Raw genomic sequence first — 26,740 nt, forward strand, 5'->3', positions numbered from 1 at the left:
GTCGCCCATTCCCCTGAGACGGGACCTCCTCTCTCAGGCGAACGGAACGATATGGCACCCCAGCCCGAGCTGTGGGCTCTGCACCTTTGGCCTGTGCTATGTAGCTGCATGACACAGTCGTTGCTTCAGTCGAAGTAACCTGAAGATCCTATGGCAATGTGCCGCTTATATAGCCAGATGACCCCGCCCATTCTGGCGGGCTTTACCGCCATAGGCTCGTGCAGCTCCACTGCCAAGCCATTGGTTTGTTTTTTATTCACTGCACGAACCAATGGCCATGCAGTTACACTGTGTTATTGAAAGGCTTCAGTCATCGGAGAAAAAGGAGTTTTCCCCCCCAAGCATCTTAAACAGACGCAGTACTCGTTATGTATCTCAGGGAACCGAGGTTACGTTAATAACTGAGTACGTTATATAATCAGATTACTTTAAGTAACTAGTAAAATAACGCATTACTTCTTATTTTAAAAGAAAATATCCGTTTTCAAATAAGTGACTTGTTTTCCATTTATTGACTGATTGCTCCCCTGTCTCGACGTTGAGAGAAATCAGGAGCAAGTGCAGAGGCGTTGTGTGCGCTGTGTAAACATGATCGTTACTGTAGTTCTAGACCAGGGGTCTCCAAACTCGGTCCTGGAGGGCCGGTGTCCTGCAGAGTTTAGCTCCAACTTGCCTCAACACACCTGCCTGGAAGTTTATAGTATGCGTAAGACCTTGATTAGCTGGTTCAGGTGTGTTTAATTAGGGTTGGAGCTAAACTCTTCAGGACACCGGCCCTCCAGGACCAAGTTTGGAGACCCCCATTCTAGACTAAATGAACATGCGTTTACTCATCTTACTTGCACAAAAACAGATTTAGTATTCCTTCAATTGAATAAAAACAGTGAAAAGCAAACTCAGAATATTATGCAAACCTGCAATAATTGATTGACTTTCAATGATCCAATTCAGCCATACCAATAAGCAAAATTAACTAACATTTGTTTTTTTTCTTTTTCATTTTCACAGTTGAAAGGTTTGTTTGAGCTTTTAAAATTAGCATTTCCTTCAGCCCGAGGCTTATTCATTTCACTTTTGGTGTGAAAGGCCTTTTACATTTGCCAAAAATAGTACTTTTTATATTAAAAACAAACACGCAAGCACAGGCCAGATAAGAAAAAGTAACGCAAAAGCAATATAATCGCATTACTTTCCATAAAAAAAAAAAAAGTAACGCAATTAGTTTTTTTAGGGAGTAACACAATATTGCAATGCATTGAAAGTTAGTAACTTTCCCCAACACTAATGGCAAACAAGGAAAACAGGAATGAAGTGAAGTGCCCCATATTCGGAATTTGTGCTCTGCATTTAACCCATCAAAGTGCACACACACCCGGAGCAGTGGGCAGCTGTTTTTGCTGTGGCACCCGGGGAGCAGTTGGGGGTTCAGTGTCTTTCGGTGGCAGAGAGAGCTGGTTATTCACTCCCCCCACCAACAACTCCTGCTGGACCTGAGACTTAAACCCGCAACCTTCGGGTTACAAGTCCGACTCTCTACCCATTAGGCCACGACTACCCCGAGGAATAAAACAAGGTATGAGAAGGCAGATACAACAGCATGAAAATGAACATCAAAATAAAAGTCTCTGGAACAGACACACAGAAATTACATTACAGCCACACTCTCTGTCCCTGGGGTCCTCAACTCTGGCCCTCGAGAAAATAATCATACATAAAATTGTTGTATTTGACATTTCTGTCACTTCTGAAATGATGGCTATGCCCCCGGTGTGACAATGTTAGCCTATACATAATACTTTTAAAGCTCTTTTTTAAAAAATCTTGGCTTACATAAATTTCTACATTTGCCATGTCATGCCATAGCATCATTAAACTAGCATCTAATAATGGACAAAAGTGTTTTTTTCTCTAATTCTGACCATGTATAATTTGCCCCCTGACTAGCATTTAAAGAATTTAGGGGAAGCATTTGAATAATCCTGTGAATGCACTTAAAGAATGCAGAATCGAATCGTTAATCGAATCAAATCGTTCTGAATTTGCAAAAATCGTTCTTGAATCAAATCGAAAACCTATGAATCGTGAATCGAATCGAATCGTCTACCAAATGATCCATAGCCCTAACTAGTAGTGAATTGAAAGCCAGCATGGTAGCCCATTAAGTAAGATCAGGAAAGCAATGCAAATGTGTAGGTTTGATTTGAAAGTTGGTGCCGACAGAAATTATTGTATTATTTCTGTTGGCCTTTTCTGTTTAGCAATATCAGACTAGCAAAGGTAGTTTTTTTTGTGGAATATCTGCATGATTAGAAATGAGATACTGATTTTATACTACAGCTTAGTAAACAATAAGTTAATATTTTGTTCCATTTTTGTCAGTCTTGTTTTTGCTCTTTCACCAACAAAAATATTTTCAAAGAAAGCCACAGCATAACGTTTAAAAACTAATCAAGTGAGCCAATTATTCAGTTACCCATTTATAAATATTTAACTTTCTTAGTTTCTCTTTGTTGAATGAATGACACTCATTAAGACAGTGACTTTCCACCACCTACTGGCAGTTTTAGTTTCATATTTAAAGTATCATTTTATTTTAAAAAAAATTCAATATTAATTTTTTTTTTAAAAACCCATTAATGTCCATTTAAAACCCAATGAATCTTATAGCATTTTTCTTCATTTTTTAAAGCAGTTCATCCATGCTACCTCTGAACAGTGTGTAAATAACTGTTTACTTTAACAGCATGTGTTTATGTGTGACCTTCTCATGAGTTCTACATATAATTAAATTGCTGCACGAGTCCATTACAACATTAAGACCACAAAAAAGTTTATGATGAAGAATTCAAACGAGACATTCATGTGTAATCAAATATTACTGGGAAGCTAATTTTATTTTCCAAAAGAAAATTTGTTAAAACTTAACACTAAAAAGGACAAATACAGTAAATACAAAAGTGATAAAACCTTTACCAATCATCAAAAACAATGAGTTAAACTGCAGGTCTTAGTCATTACATAAACCTCTATTGTTAAGTTTTACATTATAAAGCCAATCATGCGGAGTTAAAAATGCTAGAAAAGTCAGACTAATGTAGTTTCATTAAATTCATCAAAATTACATGATTGCCAAAAAGCACTAAACAAAAACACACGTTTTGACCTTAGCAAGTGCGAAGGGAAAAAAAAAAATCAATGATTATATTCAAATCTAGAAAGAGACTGCAATGTGTAAATACTGAGAACATAAAAAGCCAAGCTGATCTTTGAAAACTACAGAACAAAACAGACAAATGTTTCTAGGTATCTGAATAATGTCTTATTCATTGGGATTGGGATTGGCATCAGGATACTGGGAGAGGTCAAAGGTCAGGACTTTACTGATGACGCAGTCTCCTTGCTGTTGAGGAAAGGCAGACAATGAGTGACATGCATATAAAGTCAAGTCACTTATTTGTACAGCGTTTTTCAACAATGCACAGTTTCAAAGCAGCTTTACAGAATTCCATACGGTTCATGTTTATGTACTGTTCTTGTTTCATGTTAACTTCTTAAGACCTTTTAGTTCACATTAAGCAGTTTAGAGGTAGGTGATAGTACAGTTTTCATGTGGTAATATATATATATATATATATATATATATATATATATATATATATATGTATGTATATGTATGTGTGAGATAAGTGATATACTATATACAGTATTTATATATATATATATATAGTATCACTTCATGCGAGTATGTTAGTGGGTAAATTTGTATTTATATGTAATAGTTATCAACTGAAGTTAGACATTTTTTTGTCAATTTGAGTATTATGAAATCTGTAATGATTGTGGTTTCAACTACAACATTTAGTGTAGTGACAAATATATTTTATCCAGAGTTACTGTTAGGTGATGTGCATCACTGCAATGATTAAAGGGGTCATATGATGCGATTTACATTTTTCCTTTCTCTTTGGAGTGTTACAAGCTCTTGGTGCATAAAGAAGATCTGTGAAGTTGCAAAGACTAAAGTCTCAAATCCAAAGAGATATTCTTTATAAAAGTTCAGAGTCAGCCACACCTACCCAAAACAGCTCGTTCTAACACTCCCCAACATGTCTACGTCACGATGTGGGAAGATTTGCATAACGCCGCCCAAATGTTCACGCAAAGAAAGAAGGCGTAACTTTTATTCTCGCTGCAGTATTGTTGTTGCCGCCGCTCAGTGTTAAAACTATACCGTGGACTTTGGGGGAGCCCACTTGTTTTACACACAATCCACGATGATCACATTACACAAAATGAAATTGCACGTCAAAACACATTGTCAATTTTTTGAGACCCCCCAAAATGTAAAAAATCAAGTTTTCAGGGGAGCCCATGTCTTATTAAGGGGAGCTGAGCTTCTCCTAGCTCCCCCGTAGTTCGTACCCTGCCGCCGCTACCATGTCATGAAGGCGCTGTGTGCTTTGTTGTGAAAGCAAAACTACTTTGTTTGGCCTTCCAAAAGAGTACGATATCTGCTTCGCCATGCCTGGAGCCGATTCGTGCTGGTTGCTGAGGGAATACAACAACAACAACTCGCTGTGGATCGCCAGATCGGCTTTCACCGTGGACGAAGCAGAGTCCAGCTCGGGGTCGTCACATGTGGTTGCTGCAAGCCCGCCTGCCTCTGCTCACTCAAGACGGCCTCTGCTCACTCAAGACGGCCTCTGCTCACTCAAGGTGTGTGACGCTGTGTTTCGTTGTGAAAGCGAAACTACTTTCTTTGGTCTTCCAAGAGAGGACACGACTAGAAATCAGTGGTTAAGTTGTATTTATAACACTGTTCCAGAACAGTTCAACCCAAATATTCAGATGTGTCCAGCACATTTTATGGAGGACAGTTTCCTGATCCTGGGAAAGTAGACTACAATGATGGCTGTTCTGACTCTCAGACTGTAAGTACGCTTTTCATATTTTAAGAATTTGCCACTGATGATTCAACCGCGAGTTTTGGGCAGTGTAGAGTAGCGCTTGTTGTTTGTCATTTCTCTGATCGCAAATGCATAGAGAAACAATAATGTACAGTATGTGGAAAATAATGTTTTTTTAACCTTAATAAACACATTTCATTACACCAAATACACAAAATAATGTTCTTTGTAGCAATATCATATGACCTCTTTAAAACTTTTTGTCATATTGCCCACCACTAAGTTGTTTAATTGATTTAAAGTCATGCCACAATATTTTACAGTATAGTAAAGAACACATGATGTTTGTGTGAATCTTACCTCAGGATAGACTCCGATCAGGGAGTCTGCTTTAGTGTAAAACTCCTCTTTGAGGGAGATCACAATAGCCTGGAAGTTCTGCACTGACTGATCCTTGATGTAGTTTGCAACCTACACAACACACATGCACAGGACACATTTCTACTATTATGACAGTATGCCAGAATAAATATGTATGCTTACCACTCACTTTCACCTCAGAATTTTTAGGTTATGAAAATCAGGAGCTTTGATTCTATCTTTGGTTAATGGTAATTAGAGCAATCAATCACTATCATGAAATTTAGGCTGGCAATTAACAAAATCTTTAATCTCAACTTTAAGGTCGTTAGTGTGTAAGTTTTACACGTACACCTTAAAGGTGACCTGTCATGCCCCTTTTTACAAGATGTAAAATAAGTCTATGATGTACCCAGAGTGTGTGTGAAGTTTCAGCATTAAAACCAATACAATTCACATTATAACCCTGAAATCCATTACATTTTTTATTGTGTTTTGGGAGGGGTTATATTGTTTTTTTTCTTCAGCAGGCAAGATTATAATGGTATAACTACTTTTACAGAGTTAACTTAATTACTGAATTTCACAGAAAGTATTTGTTTATTTTTTATAAATAAAGAACTATTTCTTAAGTCAAGTATTAAAGTATTACATTTGTTACATAGAATGATTTATTTATTTTAAGTATTTGTGGTTTTAAGAACAAGTGGAAAATGTGCTCAATGTTTCATTTCATCCAAGTGAAATTAGCAAGCAGTTAGACTGAATTTACATTCGTTTTAAATGCGGAGCCAGGGATTCGCGTCGCGTGGGACAGAGAGGAGCGAGTATGAGAAGCATTCACAGACACAGGCTGTGTGTGCACTCTTCTGAATTGGGAATAGCCAACATGCATTATAAACTTATTTCAAATTAATCTGTTGGGGAGATAAAATGTGTAAAATAACGTTCACGTACTAACAAAAACATCTAAGAATGTATCTTTTATTCTCCAGTGCTGAAAACAGAACCGATACGGGAGCTCTTGATATGCGCTGTGACGCAGCTCTTGGAAATTACCTTTTTTGTTCGTTGTCTGTCATTTCGAAGTTTAAGTTGCATACGTTTTTCTTTAGTTTTAATTTGCCTAACTACCGATCTGACCCAGTAGACGCCATAATCCCACTTTGTCTCTCTCCCGTCCCGCGTTCCGTTTTTTTTTTTCAATGGTGGGTGTTTACGCAGTAGGCTAGAGCAGTGCTGATTGGGGAGAACGGAGGTGCGCTCACTCTATTGGTTAGTAAGCCTGCAACTCAAGGCTGGCAGTCATGCATATGCTCTGGAACAGAGTAATATCGCGTCCATATCGCAGGCTTTGCGATTAGGAGATCGCAACGTCTCAAATCGCGATTTCGATTAGATTTCGATTAATCGCACCGCCCTACTTTAAATGCAAATAAGCTGGTGCTCCCGCCTCCCTTTTCAAAAGAGGGCGGAGCTTCAAGATCTCATGCTCCAGCATATTAATGCTGGCCTTTGCAAATAAACATTCCACTATTAGTACAAGCCTTTTATCTTTACAGAAAACGTACTCTGTTTAAGTCAGTCATTTGATTGTACTGTGCATAATAAATGCGCATTTATGAATTACACAGACTGATGAAGGCAGCATCAGTGAAAACAGACTTTAGCATTTTTTTCCCGGGACATTCCCTTCGAAAATGAAATTGAACCACCGTGTCCTCAGTGGTCTATGGAGACTCCTCTGTTTGTTGGTGCATCCTGAAAAAAACAACACTTGTAATGCCTCTTTGTCAGTGACATTGTGTCTCCAGCAGCTACAGCAAGAAAACAGTAATGGCGGACTGCTGCTACTCACTCAGGGCGTGGTATACAGTGGGTACGGAAAGTATTCAGACCCCCTTAAATTTTTCACTCTTTGTTATATTGCAGCCATTTGCTAAAATCATTTAAGTTAATTTTTTTTTCCTCATTAATGTACACACCACCTCATATTGACAGAAAAACACAGAATTGTTGACATTTTTGCAGATTTATTAAAAAAGAAAAACTGAAATATCACATGGTCCTAAGTATTCAGACCCTTTGCTCAGTATTTAGTAGAAGCACCCTTTTGATCGAATACAGCCATGAGTCTTTTTGGGGGCAGAGAGCATCACAAATGGACGGGACTTTCCCTAGTATGATGGGAGAAATCTGGAACAGCTTGTTTGGAGAGACTGTTTATGATTTATTGGGATTATAAAAAAAATGACTGGGTGGATTTTTTTACCATTATAGGCTGGTTGTTTTCACACACTGCGGCTACACAACTAACTAGTTCAAACACCTTATAAAAGTGATTTTTGCATAATAGGTCACCTTTAAAGGATAAGTTCACACAAACATGAAGATTCTGTCATCATTTACTCACCCTCATGTCATTCAAAACCTGTATGACTTACTCTCTTCTGTGGAACATAAGATATCTTAAAGAATGCTGGTAACCAGTTACCAATGACTTCCATTTTATGGACCAAAAAAAATAAATCATCTGTCTTTTAGGATTCCACAGTGTTTCACAAAAACTTATACAGGTTAAAAGTGACATAAGGGGTTAGTGAAGGATGACAATATTTTAATGTTTGGGTTATAATAAGATACAATAAAATCTATAATAAGTTTGTATTTTTTTTAATCAATTGTTTTTATGGCTACAGATCTGTTTTAATATAGAAATAAGGGTCATCCATGAACTCATATCAGCCATAAATGTTTCTGCACCATAAAGGATTAATATAAAAATGCTTGTAATTTGACATGCATGCATGCCTTTAAAGTATAACGACTCTGTTGCTGTCATGATAAATTGTTCAGGGAAATGGAAATATGCGGATTCATTTTAATTTATAACATGTGCAGAGTATACAAAAGTTATGTTTATAAAAAATACAAAAAAGAAAAGAAAAGAATCTCTCATTTTAACAAACAGCACAAGCACTCGTCTGTATTGCTTTGTTTTTTGGCATGAGACTGCGACTTTATATCTTAACTGACATACTCATTACTACTACTTACATGACTGCTGCATTTCTCATACAGAGACGGTATGTTTTTCCATATTAATGCCTACATAAACATCACTTAAAAAGTAAAATAAAGACATCCATGCGATAACTAATTACAATGGACCCTTTTCACAAGACTGTGATGACGCATTTAACAGTCATCAGCATCGTAAATCCTCAAGTTTTTCATATTTGTATATTTTTTAAATTGTATCTACATTAATAACACTATTCTTTGCATTATATCACCTTTGCATCAAATTACAAAAAAAACAGTTAACACTAATGCGAGGGTGTTTCTAATGCAGCGTCTATGGGAGGGATGGGAAGTTTGACATCGTTCTCTCTTCTGACAGTTATCAGTCTCTCTCAATTTTTTTCCTTTTATTGAAATTCATGAACACTATCGTGGAGTTTTTCTTTTGCTATTTGAGCAAATGGGAATGCAGAAAATATATTTGTGGTACTCTTCCATTCACTGCGATTCAAGTTAACCCAACTATGACGACTTCCGCTGCTGAGAAACCCAGAAATGTGAAAAAGGTCCATTCAAAGAATATCTGACAATAACTGACAACTTGATTTTACAAACCTAAATAACCATCTCACTATTATAAAGGTAACTTAAAGGCCATTAAAAAAAACCTCACTTGAAAATAATTTTTTAAGTTTACAAATTGCACAACTGCAATTGCAGACTATTATTATATTCAGGAAATAATACAAAAGTTTCATCACTCAAATCAATGCAATTAAGTTTACAGAGTAATTTTTCAGTGCACTGAATTGAGTATTGTTTTTAAAATACTTATGAATAAAAATCTCATGTTTAAAAAAATCTCATGAAGTGAGAGCATAATGGAAGAGCACATTTAGAAAGCACATGATCTACCACAACACACTCACCTGGATACAGTGTGAAGCACAGCAAAATTTTAATTCTGAAAGCAGTGCCTGCAGTGCTGCTTGATGAATTGCATTAAAAAAAGTGCATTTTAAACTGCACCTGCACACCATTTCACATTACAATAGTAATTACAATAGAAATATATTAATTGATAATCTTTTATCATTGGAATTTCTGTACTGTTTTATTGTAATTTTGTAGCTACTGTAATCTTATTAATATTTCTATTAAATAATATTCACATGGATTAAAAGAGGACTGAAGAGAGATTAGAGTCTATTTGAAGGGCACCAGGTCAATGTGAATGCAAAGAAACTTCTTTTTGTTTGTTTTTAGCTCACTTGGTAACTGAAAGATGTCAGAGTTTGTTCTTTTTAAGGGTTGCTGCACAATTTTTAACATCAAATGTAATTCTTAAGACCTGAACAAATTCTACAGAAGAAACTAAATTCCACGAGTCTGATAAACATAAAGGTGAGTTGTTGTTTTTTTACATTTACAATTTTTATTATTGGGTCAACTATTCCTCTACAACTAAGATTTAGGCATTTTAAGGATTTTGATGTGCTATTAGATTTTGTGCCTTGATATCGAAGCAGAAGCAACAGAAGATGTTAAATGTTCATCATATTGCAGTTGCGATATATGACAAAAATATACTCCTCAATGACTGTGTGTGACTATTTTAAGCAGTTACCCTGGTGAAAAACAAACCTTGCCAATGTTGGTATTGTCCAGGGCTGCATCAATCTCATCCAGCACAAAGAAGGGAGCAGGCTTATAGCTGTAGAGGTGAAGATATTTTGTCAGGTACTGCCTGATGAAGGATGTGAGTTCACGTGAGGGTAAATATGTGCTGTACATACCTGTGAATGGCAAACAGTAAGGCTAGAGCCGCCACAGTCTTTTCTCCTCCAGACAAGTTGTCCATGGGCCTGAAACGTTTGCCTGGGGCTACACAATTATAGTTGATACCATCCAGATATGGCTCCTCTGGGTTCTCAGGGCCCAGAAATGCCTGGCAACACACACACACACACACACGTGAACACCACCAATGGAAAGAAATGCTTGTCTTCGTGTCTAAGAGATGATTAGGCTTGCAATGACTAACTCATAATGAAAATAACTGAAAATGACATCAGTTGGCAATTAGTCTGATCTTTGCATTGCGTACTTTTGCACTATGTAAGCATAACCTCACAGGGTTTCCGCAGGGTCTTAAAAAGTCTTAAATTTAGTTGCATCAAATTTAAGGCAATAAAAAGTCTTAAATTGTACAAGAAAAGTCTTAAATATGATTTCAGGAGGTTTTAAATTTGGGGACGGAAAGACTAGAATTGCGATATGGCTTAATGTGACGAGTAAACTTCAAAAGGCTGTGATTTCATTAAATAAACACGAGCGCTGCGCGTTTCAGAGTCCGGTGCTGTGCTGCTTTGTGGCCTGCTGTTACCGGGGAAACAGTTCTATTTCTGCCATTCCAAAAGTGCAAAAGTGTTTGGCAGAGAATGAATGTGGATTTTCAATCAGCTTGTTTTATTGGAGTAGTGTATTCCTACAATACTGGAGGTTGCAGTTTCTGCAGACTGCATTTCTAGGACCCTATAAGTTTTGTTTAGTTTTTTTCATTTTAATTAATTTTTTTGTATGTATATATCAGCAGCTCATACTATTTTATAGCACTTGGTATTCAATTCTGTATATTATTATTTTTAAGGCTATTCTTTGCATTATATCACCTTTGCATCAAATTACAAAAAAAACAGTTAACACTAATGCGAGGGTGTTTCTAATGCAGCGTCTATGGGAGGGATGGGAAGTTTGACATCGTTCTCTCTTCTGACAGTTATCAGTCTCTCTCAATTTTTTTCCTTTTATTGAAATTCATGAACACTATCGTGGAGTTTTTCTTTTGCTATTTGAGCAAATGGGAATGCAGAAAATATATTTGTGGTACTCTTCCATTCACTGCGATTCAAGTTAACCCAACTATGACGACTTCCGCTGCTGAGAAACCCAGAAATGTGAAAAAGGTCCATTCAAAGAATATCTGACAATAACTGACAACTTGATTTTACAAACCTAAATAACCATCTCACTATTATAAAGGTAACTTAAAGGCCATTAAAAAAAACCTCACTTGAAAATAATTTTTTAAGTTTACAAATTGCACAACTGCAATTGCAGACTATTATTATATTCAGGAAATAATACAAAAGTTTCATCACTCAAATCAATGCAATTAAGTTTACAGAGTAATTTTTCAGTGCACTGAATTGAGTATTGTTTTTAAAATACTTATGAATAAAAATCTCATGTTTAAAAAAATCTCATGAAGTGAGAGCATAATGGAAGAGCACATTTAGAAAGCACATGATCTACCACAACACACTCACCTGGATACAGTGTGAAGCACAGCAAAATTTTAATTCTGAAAGCAGTGCCTGCAGTGCTGCTTGATGAATTGCATTAAAAAAAGTGCATTTTAAACTGCACCTGCACACCATTTCACATTACAATAGTAATTACAATAGAAATATATTAATTGATAATCTTTTATCATTGGAATTTCTGTACTGTTTTATTGTAATTTTGTAGCTACTGTAATCTTATTAATATTTCTATTAAATAATATTCACATGGATTAAAAGAGGACTGAAGAGAGATTAGAGTCTATTTGAAGGGCACCAGGTCAATGTGAATGCAAAGAAACTTCTTTTTGTTTGTTTTTAGCTCACTTGGTAACTGAAAGATGTCAGAGTTTGTTCTTTTTAAGGGTTGCTGCACAATTTTTAACATCAAATGTAATTCTTAAGACCTGAACAAATTCTACAGAAGAAACTAAATTCCACGAGTCTGATAAACATAAAGGTGAGTTGTTGTTTTTTTACATTTACAATTTTTATTATTGGGTCAACTATTCCTCTACAACTAAGATTTAGGCATTTTAAGGATTTTGATGTGCTATTAGATTTTGTGCCTTGATATCGAAGCAGAAGCAACAGAAGATGTTAAATGTTCATCATATTGCAGTTGCGATATATGACAAAAATATACTCCTCAATGACTGTGTGTGACTATTTTAAGCAGTTACCCTGGTGAAAAACAAACCTTGCCAATGTTGGTATTGTCCAGGGCTGCATCAATCTCATCCAGCACAAAGAAGGGAGCAGGCTTATAGCTGTAGAGGTGAAGATATTTTGTCAGGTACTGCCTGATGAAGGATGTGAGTTCACGTGAGGGTAAATATGTGCTGTACATACCTGTGAATGGCAAACAGTAAGGCTAGAGCCGCCACAGTCTTTTCTCCTCCAGACAAGTTGTCCATGGGCCTGAAACGTTTGCCTGGGGCTACACAGTTATAGTTGATACCATCCAGATATGGCTCCTCTGGGTTCTCAGGGCCCAGAAATGCCTGGCAACACACACACACACACACACGTGAACACCACCAATGGAAAGAAATGCTTGTCTTCGTGTCTAAGAGATGATTAGGCTTGCAATGACTAACTCATAATGAAAATAACTGAAAATGACATCAGTTGGCAATTAGTCTGATCTTTGCATTGCGTACTTTTGCACTATGTAAGCATAACCTCACAGGGTTTCCGCAGGGTCTTAAAAAGTCTTAAATTTAGTTGCATCAAATTTAAGGCAATAAAAAGTCTTAAATTGTACAAGAAAAGTCTTAAATATGATTTCAGGAGGTTTTAAATTTGGGGACGGAAAGACTAGAATTGCGATATGGCTTAATGTGACGAGTAAACTTCAAAAGGCTGTGATTTCATTAAATAAACACGAGCGCTGCGCGTTTCAGAGTCCGGTGCTGTGCTGCTTTGTGGCCTGCTGTTACCGGGGAAACAGTTCTATTTCTGCCATTCCAAAAGTGCAAAAGTGTTTGGCAGAGAATGAATGTGGATTTTCAATCAGCTTGTTTTATTGGAGTAGTGTATTCCTACAATACTGGAGGTTGCAGTTTCTGCAGACTGCATTTCTAGGACCCTATAAGTTTTGTTTAGTTTTTTTCATTTTAATTAATTTTTTTGTATGTATATATCAGCAGCTCATACTATTTTATAGCACTTGGTATTCAATTCTGTATATTATTATTTTTAAGGAATTATGTAGTTGTTTAATTGTATACACTTAATTGTCCTAACCAGCTCCTTACCCTAAACGTACCCATTGGTAACCCTCTTGATATAGTTAACCTAATTTCAATATATATATATATATATATATATACAGTGGGTACGGAAAGTATTCAGACCCCCTTAAATTTTTCACTCTTTGTTATATTGCAGCCATTTGCTAAAATCATTTAAGTTAACTTTCCGTACCCACTGTATATACACACATACATATTTATAGTTTTTAGGTTTTAAATTCTGTTTTCTTAGAAAGACTCGTCTTTGCGAGACTTGTTCATTAGCCGCAGCGCAGCACTTCACGTCTGATGTGTAACCCACTTAAAGTGGAGTAAACAGTAAAACAATTGCGGTACAAATTAGTGTGTTTATTAGTACATTAATAAATTTAAAATAATTTGAATACAAATACTAGTTTACAACATCCAGCAGCACAATTAACTGTTTTGCACACCTAAATAGGCTAAATGAGACATCGCCTCACACACTCAAGTTCCAGCCAGCTCTTACATCAAAAATAAGATGGAAAGATAAAGAAATGAATAGTTTCCATGGATCTAGTCTTTGCATCGGTTTGTCTGAGTTTTGAATCAGGTCTCCTCTGTTCGAACAGAATTAGCTAGGTGGCACTGTCACAAAAACATAGGGTCCTAGTAGAAATGCGGTCCTAGAACTGCAGCCTCCGGTATTGGAGGAACACCGTATTGGGGTTGATTTTGTTCAGACCAATGTGAAAATCAACCCATGTTTTTACCCTGCAAACACACAAAGCTGTAAATGTGAACTGGTGGATCGATAAGAAGATAATGCATTATAAAAATCTAAACAGTAAAATGTATTTGAAAAATGAAAAAAAACTCACATTGCGATATTATATTTTTCTGCTATATATATTGCGATATGAAAAAAAATCACATGATGAGTAGTTTATTTGAGGGGGGGGGGGGGGAGGAAACAGACTGAAATGTATGCCTCTGTTCATTTACATTTTCTCTCTCCACTCTAGCCGGTTAACATTAGTCCAAGCCATGGTTTCATATGGTTTTGAGAAACATTTAATGGTGCAAATTAAATGACTCTACAAATGTCATGTGGTGTAAACAAGTAAAAAGCAACATGAAATTATTATTTAAAAAAAATTATATTTATATATATATTACAAATAAGTGAATTATTAATTAATAAATATAATATCAACATAATTATTGTTACGTTTACAAATATTAAGTTGCCATGTTGCTGTGACATTTTAGTGACTTCATAGGGCTGCACGATATTGGAAAAAACTCACATTGCGATATTTGTTTTTCTGCAATATATATTGCGATATGATAAAATAATCTGATGACTTCAATATAGCTCTATTTGAAAAAGAAAAAAAAATCAATGATTGGGGTGATTTTGTAGGCGAGTAAATCAGCATAGGAAATAAACAAATTACAAGCATAGATAAATATAACAGAACAAAGATACAAATGGAATAAGCAGTGCTTTATTTTTTCAGGTAAGTCTAATGGTATTCAAGTACAGAAATTGAATAATCAAATGTAAAATAACACTGCATAGTTTTCATTGTATAAATTAAATCTAATAAATCTGTGTTAAAGCTACAAAAGTGATTTTTCTTTGTGTGTTGTTGTTTGATTAACATTCATAACAGAAAGCCTCAGGAACATTAAACTGCTGTAAAACAATATACTGTTACACATCCATTTTCTTCCTCAATTGTTTCCCTTCACCTAAGCCATAAGCATCTGTTTACACAAGGATACTTGCAGAGCACAGTATTTCAGGCACAAATAGAAGCAGAAGTGAACAGAATTCAGTGTTCACGTGCATCTGCGTGGCTCTCACCGCGTCTACAACGGACGCGAGCGGCGCAGCACGACACAATACAATGAACCCATATAATCAGTGATGCTGTCTACACTGGATGCGGCGCGGCATGACAAATACCACGTATGACACCAAGTTCAAATGATTGGCAACGGTTGCTTTGTCGCATCCAGTGTAGACAGACTTTGGGTTGCGCCAAAAAACGCGTGGGAAAACGCCAGTCGCGCCGCTTTCTCCTTCTTTCCAAAGAGCTCGGGAGCTTGCGCTTTCGTGGCGTCTGCCGTTGCAAAGCGACTGTGACCTGCGCTCTCCTCGACGACGTGGAAGTTTCAAAGGATAAACGGATTTCCAGCACTGAAACTCGAGTGCAGTAGCTCTGCTACTAAATGTATTTAAAATGGGTATCTCTGTACAGCTGTCGTGTACCCCGTAGACACCGTGTCTGTGTGTGAGCAAAGAAAACAATCAGTATAAATATAATAATCAGTATACGAAACATCGCACATCCTGCGATGTTACTATCGCGGATGCACACATCGCGATTTCGATGCTGAAATGCTTTATCGTGCAGCCCTAATTTAAAATATGTATTGTATTTATTATAATGTATTTTACCTGTTGGATTTATACGTAGTGTAATGACCTAAAGAATCTAAAGTTTTAACATTTTTCTTATGTTCAAAATGGGGATTTCATTAGACCATTTGACTGTGTATTAAACTCCTATAATAGATTGAACATGTCCTTAAACATGTCAGAGAACGTATGTGGTTTGATTGTGCATGTTTGATTTGTACTCCTGACAGAAATTAGGATATTATTGTAACTGCAACAGTTTTCTTTTTTAAATCATGAACAGTGGTCAAATATCAAAGTTATAGATTCCTGAATCTTTCTTCTGCTTTACAGTTGGTCAAGCTTAAATAAGTATGTCATGGCAGTGAATTTAAACAACAATACGGGCCACCATGAACAGGACTTTCATTCTAGTGCACACACAGCCCACTGAGATTCAACTCGAGAGCAAGATCTGCAAAATGACAGCAAAACAGAACACACTGCGTGTACGCTAAACTGCATTAAGACACATAAAGATGTGCTTGCATTGCAAAGTGGTTTGGGCAACACTTTATTTCACAGCATTCTTGTTACATGTTACATGTACTTACTGTAGTGATACTAACAGAAATTATGCATTTACCAAGCCCTACTGCTAACATGTTGTAAGTCCATGTTGATAATATTACTCAGTACTAGGGCTGAAATTATTAGTTGACAATAAAAAAAAACTGTGAACAAACGTTTGTCGTCATCTAATAGTCATTTGATATCATATGGCCTAATGTAAGAGCCTGCAATAACGAGGTTTGACCAGTGTGGCGTTATAGCGCAAGACTGTAATTCAGCCCTCCTGCATGCAATCCAACAGAAGACACACTTATGAGAGGTGAAAACGAAGCCGTAGAATGCGGGAAAGTTTTACAAAGCTACAAACAAAAAATCGGTCATGTGTAAAGGCCCCAATATACTCGCGGCAACGTCTTTTGCTTTTTCGTTCTCTGGTTAGGCATAAAATAAGTTGTCACATTTATGTGTATAATACTTTATGCAATAGATTGATTTAAAGCAAGCAGCTTTACAGTATTAAACAGTGTCACTTTCAGTTAGAATTACAACTTAAGGAGGCTTCTGGAGTTGTTTTGTGAGAAAATTTTACTTCTGCAGCTGAAAAATGGCAAAACCGGAAGTGACGTAACGGGAGGGAGTGCGGTCAATTTTAACAATAAAAAAAACAATGGACCACAATGACAGTACCGACACTGAGGAAATTGCAAATAGGGGTGCTCTGATTAGAAATTTTGAGGTCGATCACCAATCGCTGATCACAGAAAGCAGTATCGGCCCATACCGATCACCGACACCAATCTTTTTAAAGCCTTCTTTTTATAATTTATAACTATTTATAGTGATACTCCAAACAGGATTTTTAGACATTTATTCAGGGCCTGAATTTTATTTTTGAAAATGGAGGGAATTCCCCTCTTAGGTGTCTCTTGTGAGAGGGGAAGCAGCTTTCACACAGGAGTCCGCTACTGATCCGTGGCTGTTTACCACAAACACAACATTTATCCATTTGAACTCAAACATTGTCACTGAAAATGCCTTTTCAGCATTGCAATTCTTTTTTTACACAGTTCAGTAATACAATCTTTCACAGACATGTTTAAACAATAAATATAAGCAACACATTATTCAATGCTTTTTACTTTTGCACTTACTTCTAGATTAATATATTAAGTTGTTCAAGCAAGTGGCAAAACATTTAACTACTTTTCTTACGTTATCACAAACTTACCATTGACAGAAATAGTCAGCTCTACTGCCTTTTCTTTTGCATTTAGATCTTTATTACAAGCAATCCTGCAGTTCATAAAGAACTTTGTTTTCCTACCTCCACGAGTGCCATCTATTATTGCCTTGTTTATCTAAAAGTGCTCTTTCCCTTTATACCTAGCCAAAAACCTATATGTGTTGACTGTGAAACACAGTAGACTTTAATAATATGCACTTATGGTGTAATTGCTACATTTTCGTGTCAATCCATGTTCATATTTACTGCAAACAATGCACTGTCACTTTAATTCAGCGCTTGCAGTGCAGCAAACATAGACTCTGTGCGGAAACGATCTCTGCACTGCTGCAGACGCACCGCTACTGGAGCGCACTGCCGGACAGCAACCGTGTGCAGGGTGAACGCTTTATTAATCCGTTAACATGAGCAGGGAAGAAATACACACCGCATACACACTGCAAACGGAGTAATGTGAACCTGGCATTATGCGTGTTATGAGGGTGCATGAGCTCAGTCTCCAGGAGAAAAATTTATTTAGGTTATATTAAATATGTAGTTCCTACATTATTTTTCTATACATTGACTCACTGGGTCTCTAAACTGCAATATGCACTTTAAAGGGGTCCTATTATGCTCTTTTAGAAAGTCTTGATTTTTTCTAGAACAGGCTCTCATACTAGGTTGATCGAAAAACACATTATTTTTCACATACTTTACATTATTACAACACCTCTCTCCTCAATCTGGCACGAACGGCTCGAATAGTTCCTGTATCAAATGAAGGCCCGCCTTCTGAAATACGAAATGTGCTGTGATTGGTTAGCTGGGCCAGTGTGTGTTGTGATCGGTCAGCTGGGCCAGTGCGTGCCGTGATCAGTCAGCTGGGCCAGTGCGTGCCGTGATCAGTCAGCTGGGCCAGTGCGTGCCGTGATCAGTCAGCTGGGCCAGTGCGTGCCGTGATCAGTCAGCTGGGCCAGTGCGTGCTGTGATTAACTGGCCGGTTAACTGGCCCATCCAAACCGGATGATTGTAACCACTCTAAGTTTGTCTGTCTTGGGAAAGCTAGTGTCTCCGACATAGTGATAACACTCGTTTCCTTCTCTAGTGCAGCTCAACCAGGTCTCATCCCATTCATCGGTATTTGTGATATCACAAATCCCGGAAAATATGTGTTGTAGTCCAAACAAGTCGTTCGTTGTAGTTTTTGAAGGGATTTCTGTTAAATAAAATATCTCCTTTTGAAGTGGACTTTGAGCTTTGTAACTTCGCAGATCTTTTTTATGCTCAAACAGCAACATTACAGATTACATAATAGGACCCCTTTAAGTACTTGTGGAAGAGGTGTATCCTTAGCTGCCTTTTTAAAGATGTGATTATTTGTTGATGTGTCATTGTTTAAGTACCTGGGCACTGCTGTTGCGGGACAGAGCTTTATAGATCTCATCAATGTTAGTGGCCACAGACTCAAAGCAGGCGTTGAAACGGTCAAATCTCTCCTTCTTTATCTGTTCAAACGCCTGCTTGGCTTTCTTCGCCCTCTTCCTGGCAGCTTCGAACTCTATGATGTTCCAACATACAAAAAAGACAGTAAATGAATGTTAGGAATGCTGCAAACACAGACAAGCTGAGTGAGACAGAGAAGTCCCACTCTACAATGTTAAACTTTTTAAAGGGATACTCAATAATGAAAACTGTCCCATCATTTACTCACCTTCACGCCATTCCAAACCTGTTCTAAATGAGGTTTCATTGAAAATATCTTAATTTGTGTTTCGAAGTTAAACGAAAATCTTTGGAATGACATGGGGGTAAGGACAGAATTTTAATTATTTTGTGAACTAACCCTTTAGTGCATCAAGTACACACATACTGAAGGGGAGATTTGAAATATAAAATCTTTTCTAAAAATCTTTTTTCATAAGAATTTGTGTTGTGGGAGGGGAGACAATATCACATCATAGGCTGGTAATCGTGAGCAAAAGCATGTGACATGTTGACGGTGGTTGTAGTGTGGCTCAGTTGCACACTAGATATGCTACTATTGTCCTGCTTCTGCTCTGTAAATGTGCAGCTTAGGCACTGCCAGTTGCACTCAATCATCATAGCATGCTGCTAAATTTAATTAAGACTCTTAAAACAATTTTTGGGGTGAGATTTATTTTCTAAAAAAAATATATGACCGGCTTTTATTCCCATGCAAGTAATTTTTTTCACATATGCTAGGAATGACTGACCGTCACTGGTCTCCTGGAATTTGTCTCTAACACTCTCTAGTTTCTCCATGGCTTTCATGTTGGGAGCACTGATCCTCTGCAGGATGCTCTGCTGCTCATTGAGTCTCTGAATCAATGTGTTCATCTCGGCCTTGATCTCCTCCTCTGACAGTGAGTCCTGCAAAGCATCAGTCACATCATATTCTCAACACACTATAACACTTATGATAGTGTAAACAGTAGTGTAATGATAGTGTAAACATGCAAGCACTGATGTACTTTCAGATCCTCTGACAAGCTGCTGTAGTCAATCTCGATAAGAGCTTCCTTGGCTAAGACGGTGCTAGATGTCTTCTGACTGCTGCTGAGGCTCTCCTCAGCCTGAGAACTGCCCTACAACACAAACACAAGCAAGAAGTTAGGTGGGCTTATGTAATACACTAGTAAAAAGCTTTAACACACCTACTTGTCTTTAACAGGATTATTTTCCACTTTGTAGAATGACCATAAAACTTTATATAAAAAATTGTTTTATTCCATGAAAACTATAGAATGTGTTATTACAATAATATTGTATAATAATAATTATGAAGTAAAATTTATATTTAAAAAAATAAAATCTTTATATTTTAGATTCTTTGCCTGGGTTATATTTTTAACAAGTAATGAAGGGGGCCTACGTGCCCAGATCATGGAGTAGTTGCCTTTTTCTGAGCTCCTCTCCATTGACATATTTTGACTATTTTTGTAATTTAAGTACAGTCAATCCACTAAACAGGCAATAATGATGTTACTTTGTCTTTGTCAGTTGTTTTGAGTACCTAGTGAAATTTAAGTGCATGGAGTGCGATTTTCTTTATTTCACTTACTCATCGTGTCTGAAAAATGGAGTCCAGGAAATCTTCAAAAACGTTGCAACTAAAGAGGATGCCGACCCAGGCGATTCTATCTCAAGGAAATGTGAATGCGATACTTGCCACAATCAGTGCCCAAGGGGATAAACTGATAGAGGACAAGATGACAGCATTAAGTGCTCGCTTGGATGCGTTAGACGCCATGCTGGTTAACTTGCAGTCAGAACAGGCCCGAGTTAAACAAAAAATGGTGGAAATAGAAGGGGCCCTGAACGGTACGGATCAGAGCCTCGGAGAGTTTGAAAAGGTGTACGAAGGTTTGCGTGTGGAAATTATATCTCTCTGGACTAAACTGAATGACTTGGAAGGACATTCTCGAAGGCTGAATCTAAAATTTGTGGGAATAAGCGAAGGAGAGGAGCGGGGGCATCCCATCCCTCTGTGTTCATTTCGGATTTGATTCCCGAACTTTTCGACCGAGACAACTTCCCCAAACCTGAGAAAATTGATTGAGCTCTTCTGGTACTGTTATCAAAGCCGTCTAAAGCCAGATACCTCGCACCATCAATCGCACTGATCCACAATGATTGGGATAAAGACTTAATCCTCCGTCTGAGCCGGAAAAAGTTTCCTCTGGAATATAAAAGAAAACGGATTCATATCTTCCCTGATTATACACCGTAGGTGACAGCACGGTGACGTGCCTTTAGCTCAGTCACAAAAGCTCTGCGGGAGGCTTGGCTGAAATGGTCCCTGCGTTTTCCAGCAAAATTTATGCTGCACCATAACGGTCACAAGCTCTGGTTTGAATCTCTGGAAGAGGCTGAGAAGTTTGTAGATAACTTGTTGAATGACTCAGCGTAGCTTCTGTGTATGACTTTACTCAGCTTGGCCTGAGTTTGGACCTCGACTGATAGAAGTGGACTAATAGAAGTGGACTATTTTTTTTTAAACATTCTGCTAACTCTCATTGTAGTAAGTGATTCAGGTTACTGATATTTGCGCGGAGAAGAACAGAGTTTTTTTTTTTTACTCCTTGTGTTTTTCTCTCATAGGCGTAATTTGCGGGTGGGACATGTCCCCACCACTTTTTGCCAGGGTCGATATTGTCCCTACCACTTTTTGAAAGTAATTGAAAAATATTTTGCGGAAGGTATGTATTAAAGGGAAAACAAGATCAACAAATCATTCTTCATAATCTAATTAGGGTGATTAAAAAACAAAACAAAAAAACAACAACATTTGACTCCTTACGCATGCATAACACGTGCAGTGCAATAATGATGTGATTTGCAGCTGTCGCACTTTTTGTAATGTCATTAGGCTAAAGCATTTTATTTAAAAAATGGAGAGCTTCCTTGTGCCAAGTAGGCCTGCCCTCTATTAAAGATTTTTCTAGTCAACTAGTGTTTGCTGTTTACCTCATGTTATGCTATGGAGGCTCTCTTTTTTTTTTTTGATTCCTCAGTGTTTGCTAAATGTTCTGTAATTTATTAGTCATTGTATAGCCTAATACAGCATGTAGGCCTATGCCATGCCTCATGTTATTTGTTTTTGTTAATAACGTTTTGTAAGCTAGTTTGTCATTGAATCTTACTGTTTTATTGTTGTGTATTTTAATAAAAAATAATGAATCCATCTTTTTTTTTGTCTTAAAAGGTGAAAGGTGTATAGATGTAAGCTAAACAGACAATTATATTTTATTGTAAAACCTGACAAGATCGTGAAATCAAAAGCATCTGAAGCCCGGCTTATAACACAGCAAAAGAGGAACTCACGTTCACAAAATTCAAATCACAAATAATACCACTGATGAAAAAGAAGGGGTTGAATGTAACTACTTTCGTTTCCATATAATTATAAACTACAATAAAAGTTAATCAGCATGCATTGATTAATATCATGTTGTAGGCAAAAAAAAAACGTGCTCGTGCAACCAACTGAGAAAGTTAATCGCAAAAGAGCGACCAGTGGCAAGAATGAGTCTGGAGCCCTGAATTACCCAGCTCCCTCTGTCAATGATCTACCCCCTCAGCACCTGGCGCCGCCCCTGGTACATCGATGTATTTTTGAAAAGCAAAAATTAAGTTTGTCCAACTCTAAACCCAGTCCCCAAGTAAATTAGGTTATTAAATAAAAAAAACTAGCAAGTTGTGCGGTGTCCCCACCACTTTTCAAAGCAAAGTTACGCCACTGGTTTTTCTCCATTTCTGCTCTTTTGTTGGGCTACAGCAGGGGTAGGCAAGTTCAGTCCTAGAGAGCCGTAGTCCTGGAGAGTTCAGCTCCAACCCTGAAAAAAAAGCTCACGCCTTAGTAATCCTGAAGACATTGATTAAGCTTGTTCAGGTGTGTTTGATTAGGGTTGGAGCTGAACTCTGCAGGACTGCAGCTCTCTAGGACCGAACTTGCCTACCCCTGGGCTAAGGTAAGCCAAGTTAATCTTTGCACCATACTTGCTACTTCGGTTCTTGGGGCAGCTGTGGGGAGTTCTTTAGGTTTCTTGTTGCACAAGATAATGTGTATTCCTGCTTCGACTATTATTGATTCTGTGTTTGCTATGTTTTTAACTATGTTGTATGAGTAGTACCTTTACTAAGAGTAATAACAATGCTGTAGTAAATATTACGTTTGTCAGCTGGATAGGGCACCCGAGGGGAAAGGTGTTTGCACATTTAAAGTCATTGTCGGCTGACATTATTTTTCTCCAGGAAACCCATATTAGACCCAGTGAACAGATGCAGCTTAGGGCAAATTGCAGGGTTTGTACACATTTTTATCAATACATTTCCATAACTTTTCCATGACTTTTGAAACAATATTCATGACCTAATGTTCCATTATTTTACAAGAATACATGTAAAATAAGAATAAAAATGTTCAAATGTATCATAGCATGTTAACTAAAATTAATTACTATTAATGCTACTTGCTTTGTATTTGTTAAAATAAGTGCAAGCTGCGACCATGCCAGACGTTACTCCACACAGAGAACACATCACATCACTGAATATTATAATTTATTTAACCAATATTATCAACTAAACTCAGGACCTGAAATTCATTTAGGGAACCATTTAGGTCTAACAGTAGTATTCAGGTACAGAAATATACAGAAATTGAATAAACTGACAATTAAAAACAGATTAATCATTAAAATTAAAGTTGCAAATGTTTAGTCAAGAGCAGGGATTGACCTTTTTTTTTTTTTTTTGGATTAACATACTGACAGACTCCACAGCTTTATTAGGCTGCTGTCCCTTTAGGACCGACTGAATGGATCCAATATACTGATACATTTACATTTAGTCATTTAGCAGACACTTTTATCCAAAGCGACTAACAAATGAGGACAATAAATACAATAATGATACACAATGGTTTTACATCATGCTCACAACTGCTTACATCATGCTTGTCAACATTTGGGTACCAAGATCTGGGCGATGAGAGGATGAAAGACAGAAATTTGTATGGGCCAAATATAGATGATCCTGTTTTTTTTTTTAGAAAATTATTCGGGCTTATTCCCGAATCTAACTCGACCATTTTGATAATTGCTGGAGACTTTAATTGCTATTTGGATCCTCATCTCGATCGTCTCTCTTCACAAGCTCCTCCTATTATTTAGTCTGTAGATGTTTTAAATTATTTGATCAAATTAGGGGTGCTCCGATCAGGATTTTTGAGGCCGATCACAGGAAGCCGTATCTGCCGATACCGATTTTTTAAAGCCTTCTTTTTATCATGTAGAATTATTTATAGTGATACTCCAATCAGGATTTTTAGACATTTACTCAGGGCCTTAATTTCATTAATGAAAATGGGGGGAATTCCCCTCTTAGGTGACTCTTATTGGGGGGATTTTTTAATTTGAGGGGTGGAGGGGGCATTTTTTTAATATTTTTAATATATATATATATTTATCTGACCTAAATGTTTGACCATGCAGTGCATTTTTGTTTTTACAATTGTGCAATTGTTGCACAATAGCTTACACACATCACAAGCCTGATTTTGTGAGCTGTATGTGAGGCGGTCTTTTACACCAGCGTATGCAGTCCATGTGTGGTACACGTAAGCAGTGCAGAAGCAGCACTGACTGCTTTCACACAGGAATGTGCTTCTGATCCGTGGCTGTTTACCACAAACACAACATTTATCCATTATTTTGATTTCAAATCCAAACATTGTTACTGAATATGCTTTTTCAGCATTGTGATTCTTTTTTTACACAGTACAGTAATACAATCTATTAAGTACACAAATGCATCTATTATTGCTTATCTAGAAGTGCTCTTTTCCTCTAAACCTAGCTAAAAACTCATACGTGTTGACTGTGAAACACAGTAGACTTTCATTATGTGCATTTATGGTGTAATTACTCAATTTTCGTGTCAATCCAAGTTCATATTTACCGCAAACAATGCGCTGTCACTTTAATTCAGCGCGTGCGGCAGACTCTGTGCGGAAACGATCTCTGCACTGCAGCAGACGCACCGCTACCGTGCAGTGAACGCTTTATAAACCAGGTTTATATATGAGTGCACGCGTCCGGTTTTGTGCGAGAGCAAAGAAAATCCATGTGCAAGCGGGGAGATTCGTGCTTGCGCATTATACTAATCTACCTTCGCTCTACAAAAATGCACTCTCGACATTTGTCATTAAAATAACGCCATATTTAATCCGTTAACATGAGTGCGGGAAAAAATATGTACTGCAAATGGAGTATGTGTGAACCTGCCGTTATGTGTGTGCGCTGCGAGTGTGCATGCCATGAGCGCAGTCTCCAGGAGAGCGCGTGAGTGCAGAATGGTTAAAACTCAAGAATTAAAAAGAAATACAATTTATAAACTTTAATGACGATGTGACACTGCCCCGGTTGTGCTAAAGTGATAATTCCTGTGTCAACTGTGCAGCTCACTTATAGACAGAAGCGATGTGATTTGAAGCAATTTGCGCATTTTGAGAGAGAAAGAGAGAGCGCTCGCGGTGATTAGATTCACTCACGCGGTTTGTGTAATTACGTCTCACATAAGGTTTTCAAATTACTTTATAAGTCATTTAATGAAGAAATATGAATTGTACCTCACCTTCAGCATTATAATTATTGTACCTGCGCCGGACAGAGACTGAGACTGTGCCGCTGCGTGTCGTGCCAAACCTCTCACGGCAGGCGCGTAATCAGTTTGAGATCGGTTTTTTGAGATCTGCCTTTTTTAGAGACCGCCGATCAATCATCCCAATGCAATTATCGGCCGATAGTGATCGGTAGCCGATCAATCGGAGCACCCCTAGATAAAATCCATGCATCTTGTGGATATATATGAAGATTACTTAAAGTGCATATTGCAGGCTACATTTTTTTTTTCAAATTAATATATTACCTTGTATGAAAATACCATATGAACAATTAATGCAGGATTTGAAAATGTTTTACAAGGCGTGAGGGCACAAATTTAGAAGAAAAGTGACGGTTTCCTTGACAGTTCTCAAAAACCACTTTTTTTCTAACATGGCGTCATATTACGTCACGAGAGGGAGTCGTGTGCCGCGCTCTGCTTTGAGCGGGCGTGAGTCAGTGTGTTTTCGGTAGTTATTTTTACTTCAATTTACCATCGTCATGGTAAATTATTGTGTTTGTGGAGGTTGCACTAACTCCAACCTGTCAGGACATCGAGTCCACAGGTTTTCTAACAAGAAAAAGGACAGTATCTTCCGGGCCTGGGTGCATTTGTGCAGGTGAAGAGACGGGACTTCACTAATGCATCTGCTTCGAGAAACACGGTGGTGTGTAATTTAGCGATCACTTTACACCAGAGGATTATCATCCCGGCGATATGACGCAGTTCAACATGGGATACCGAAGCAAGCAGCGAGTGAGACTCAGAGCTGATGCACACAATTCATTGAGTCCCGGTCTGCCTGTGGCTTGGCGTGAGACTTGATGCTCACGGATCCGTCAGAGATGCTGCTCCACGAAAAAGTGAACTGTGCACCGTAAGTCTTGTTTTTAAACATTTACTACCTACCAAATCAGTGAACATAATTATTTAAATAATGATGAGACACAACGAGATGTGTATAGGTTGTTGTAAAGCACCGCAGCTAGCTT

General features: G+C 37.5%; 1 protein-coding gene across 1 annotated transcript in view; it reads right to left on the minus strand.

Annotated features, from left to right (window-relative positions):
- Positions 1-3,162: 3,162 nt before the first annotated feature.
- LOC107572070 (structural maintenance of chromosomes protein 1A) overlaps positions 3,163-26,740 on the minus strand; it is a 96,407-nt gene continuing 72,829 nt past the window's right edge. Inside the window, exons 20-26 of the mRNA XM_016258473.1 lie at positions 20,054-20,167; positions 19,796-19,952; positions 18,965-19,119; positions 12,488-12,639; positions 12,336-12,405; positions 5,268-5,378; positions 3,163-3,400 (exon numbers count right to left, since the gene is read on the minus strand). Of these exons, the coding sequence (XP_016113959.1) occupies positions 3,320-3,400; positions 5,268-5,378; positions 12,336-12,405; positions 12,488-12,639; positions 18,965-19,119; positions 19,796-19,952; positions 20,054-20,167 (840 nt within the window). The 3' untranslated portion in view covers positions 3,163-3,319. The remainder of the gene's footprint in view (positions 3,401-5,267; positions 5,379-12,335; positions 12,406-12,487; positions 12,640-18,964; positions 19,120-19,795; positions 19,953-20,053; positions 20,168-26,740) is intronic.

The sequence above is a fragment of the Sinocyclocheilus grahami genome, unplaced genomic scaffold, assembly GCF_001515645.1.
Source record: "Sinocyclocheilus grahami isolate Dianchi unplaced genomic scaffold, SAMN03320097.WGS_v1.1 scaffold1690.1, whole genome shotgun sequence".
Taxonomy (NCBI): Eukaryota; Metazoa; Chordata; class Actinopteri; order Cypriniformes; family Cyprinidae; genus Sinocyclocheilus; species Sinocyclocheilus grahami.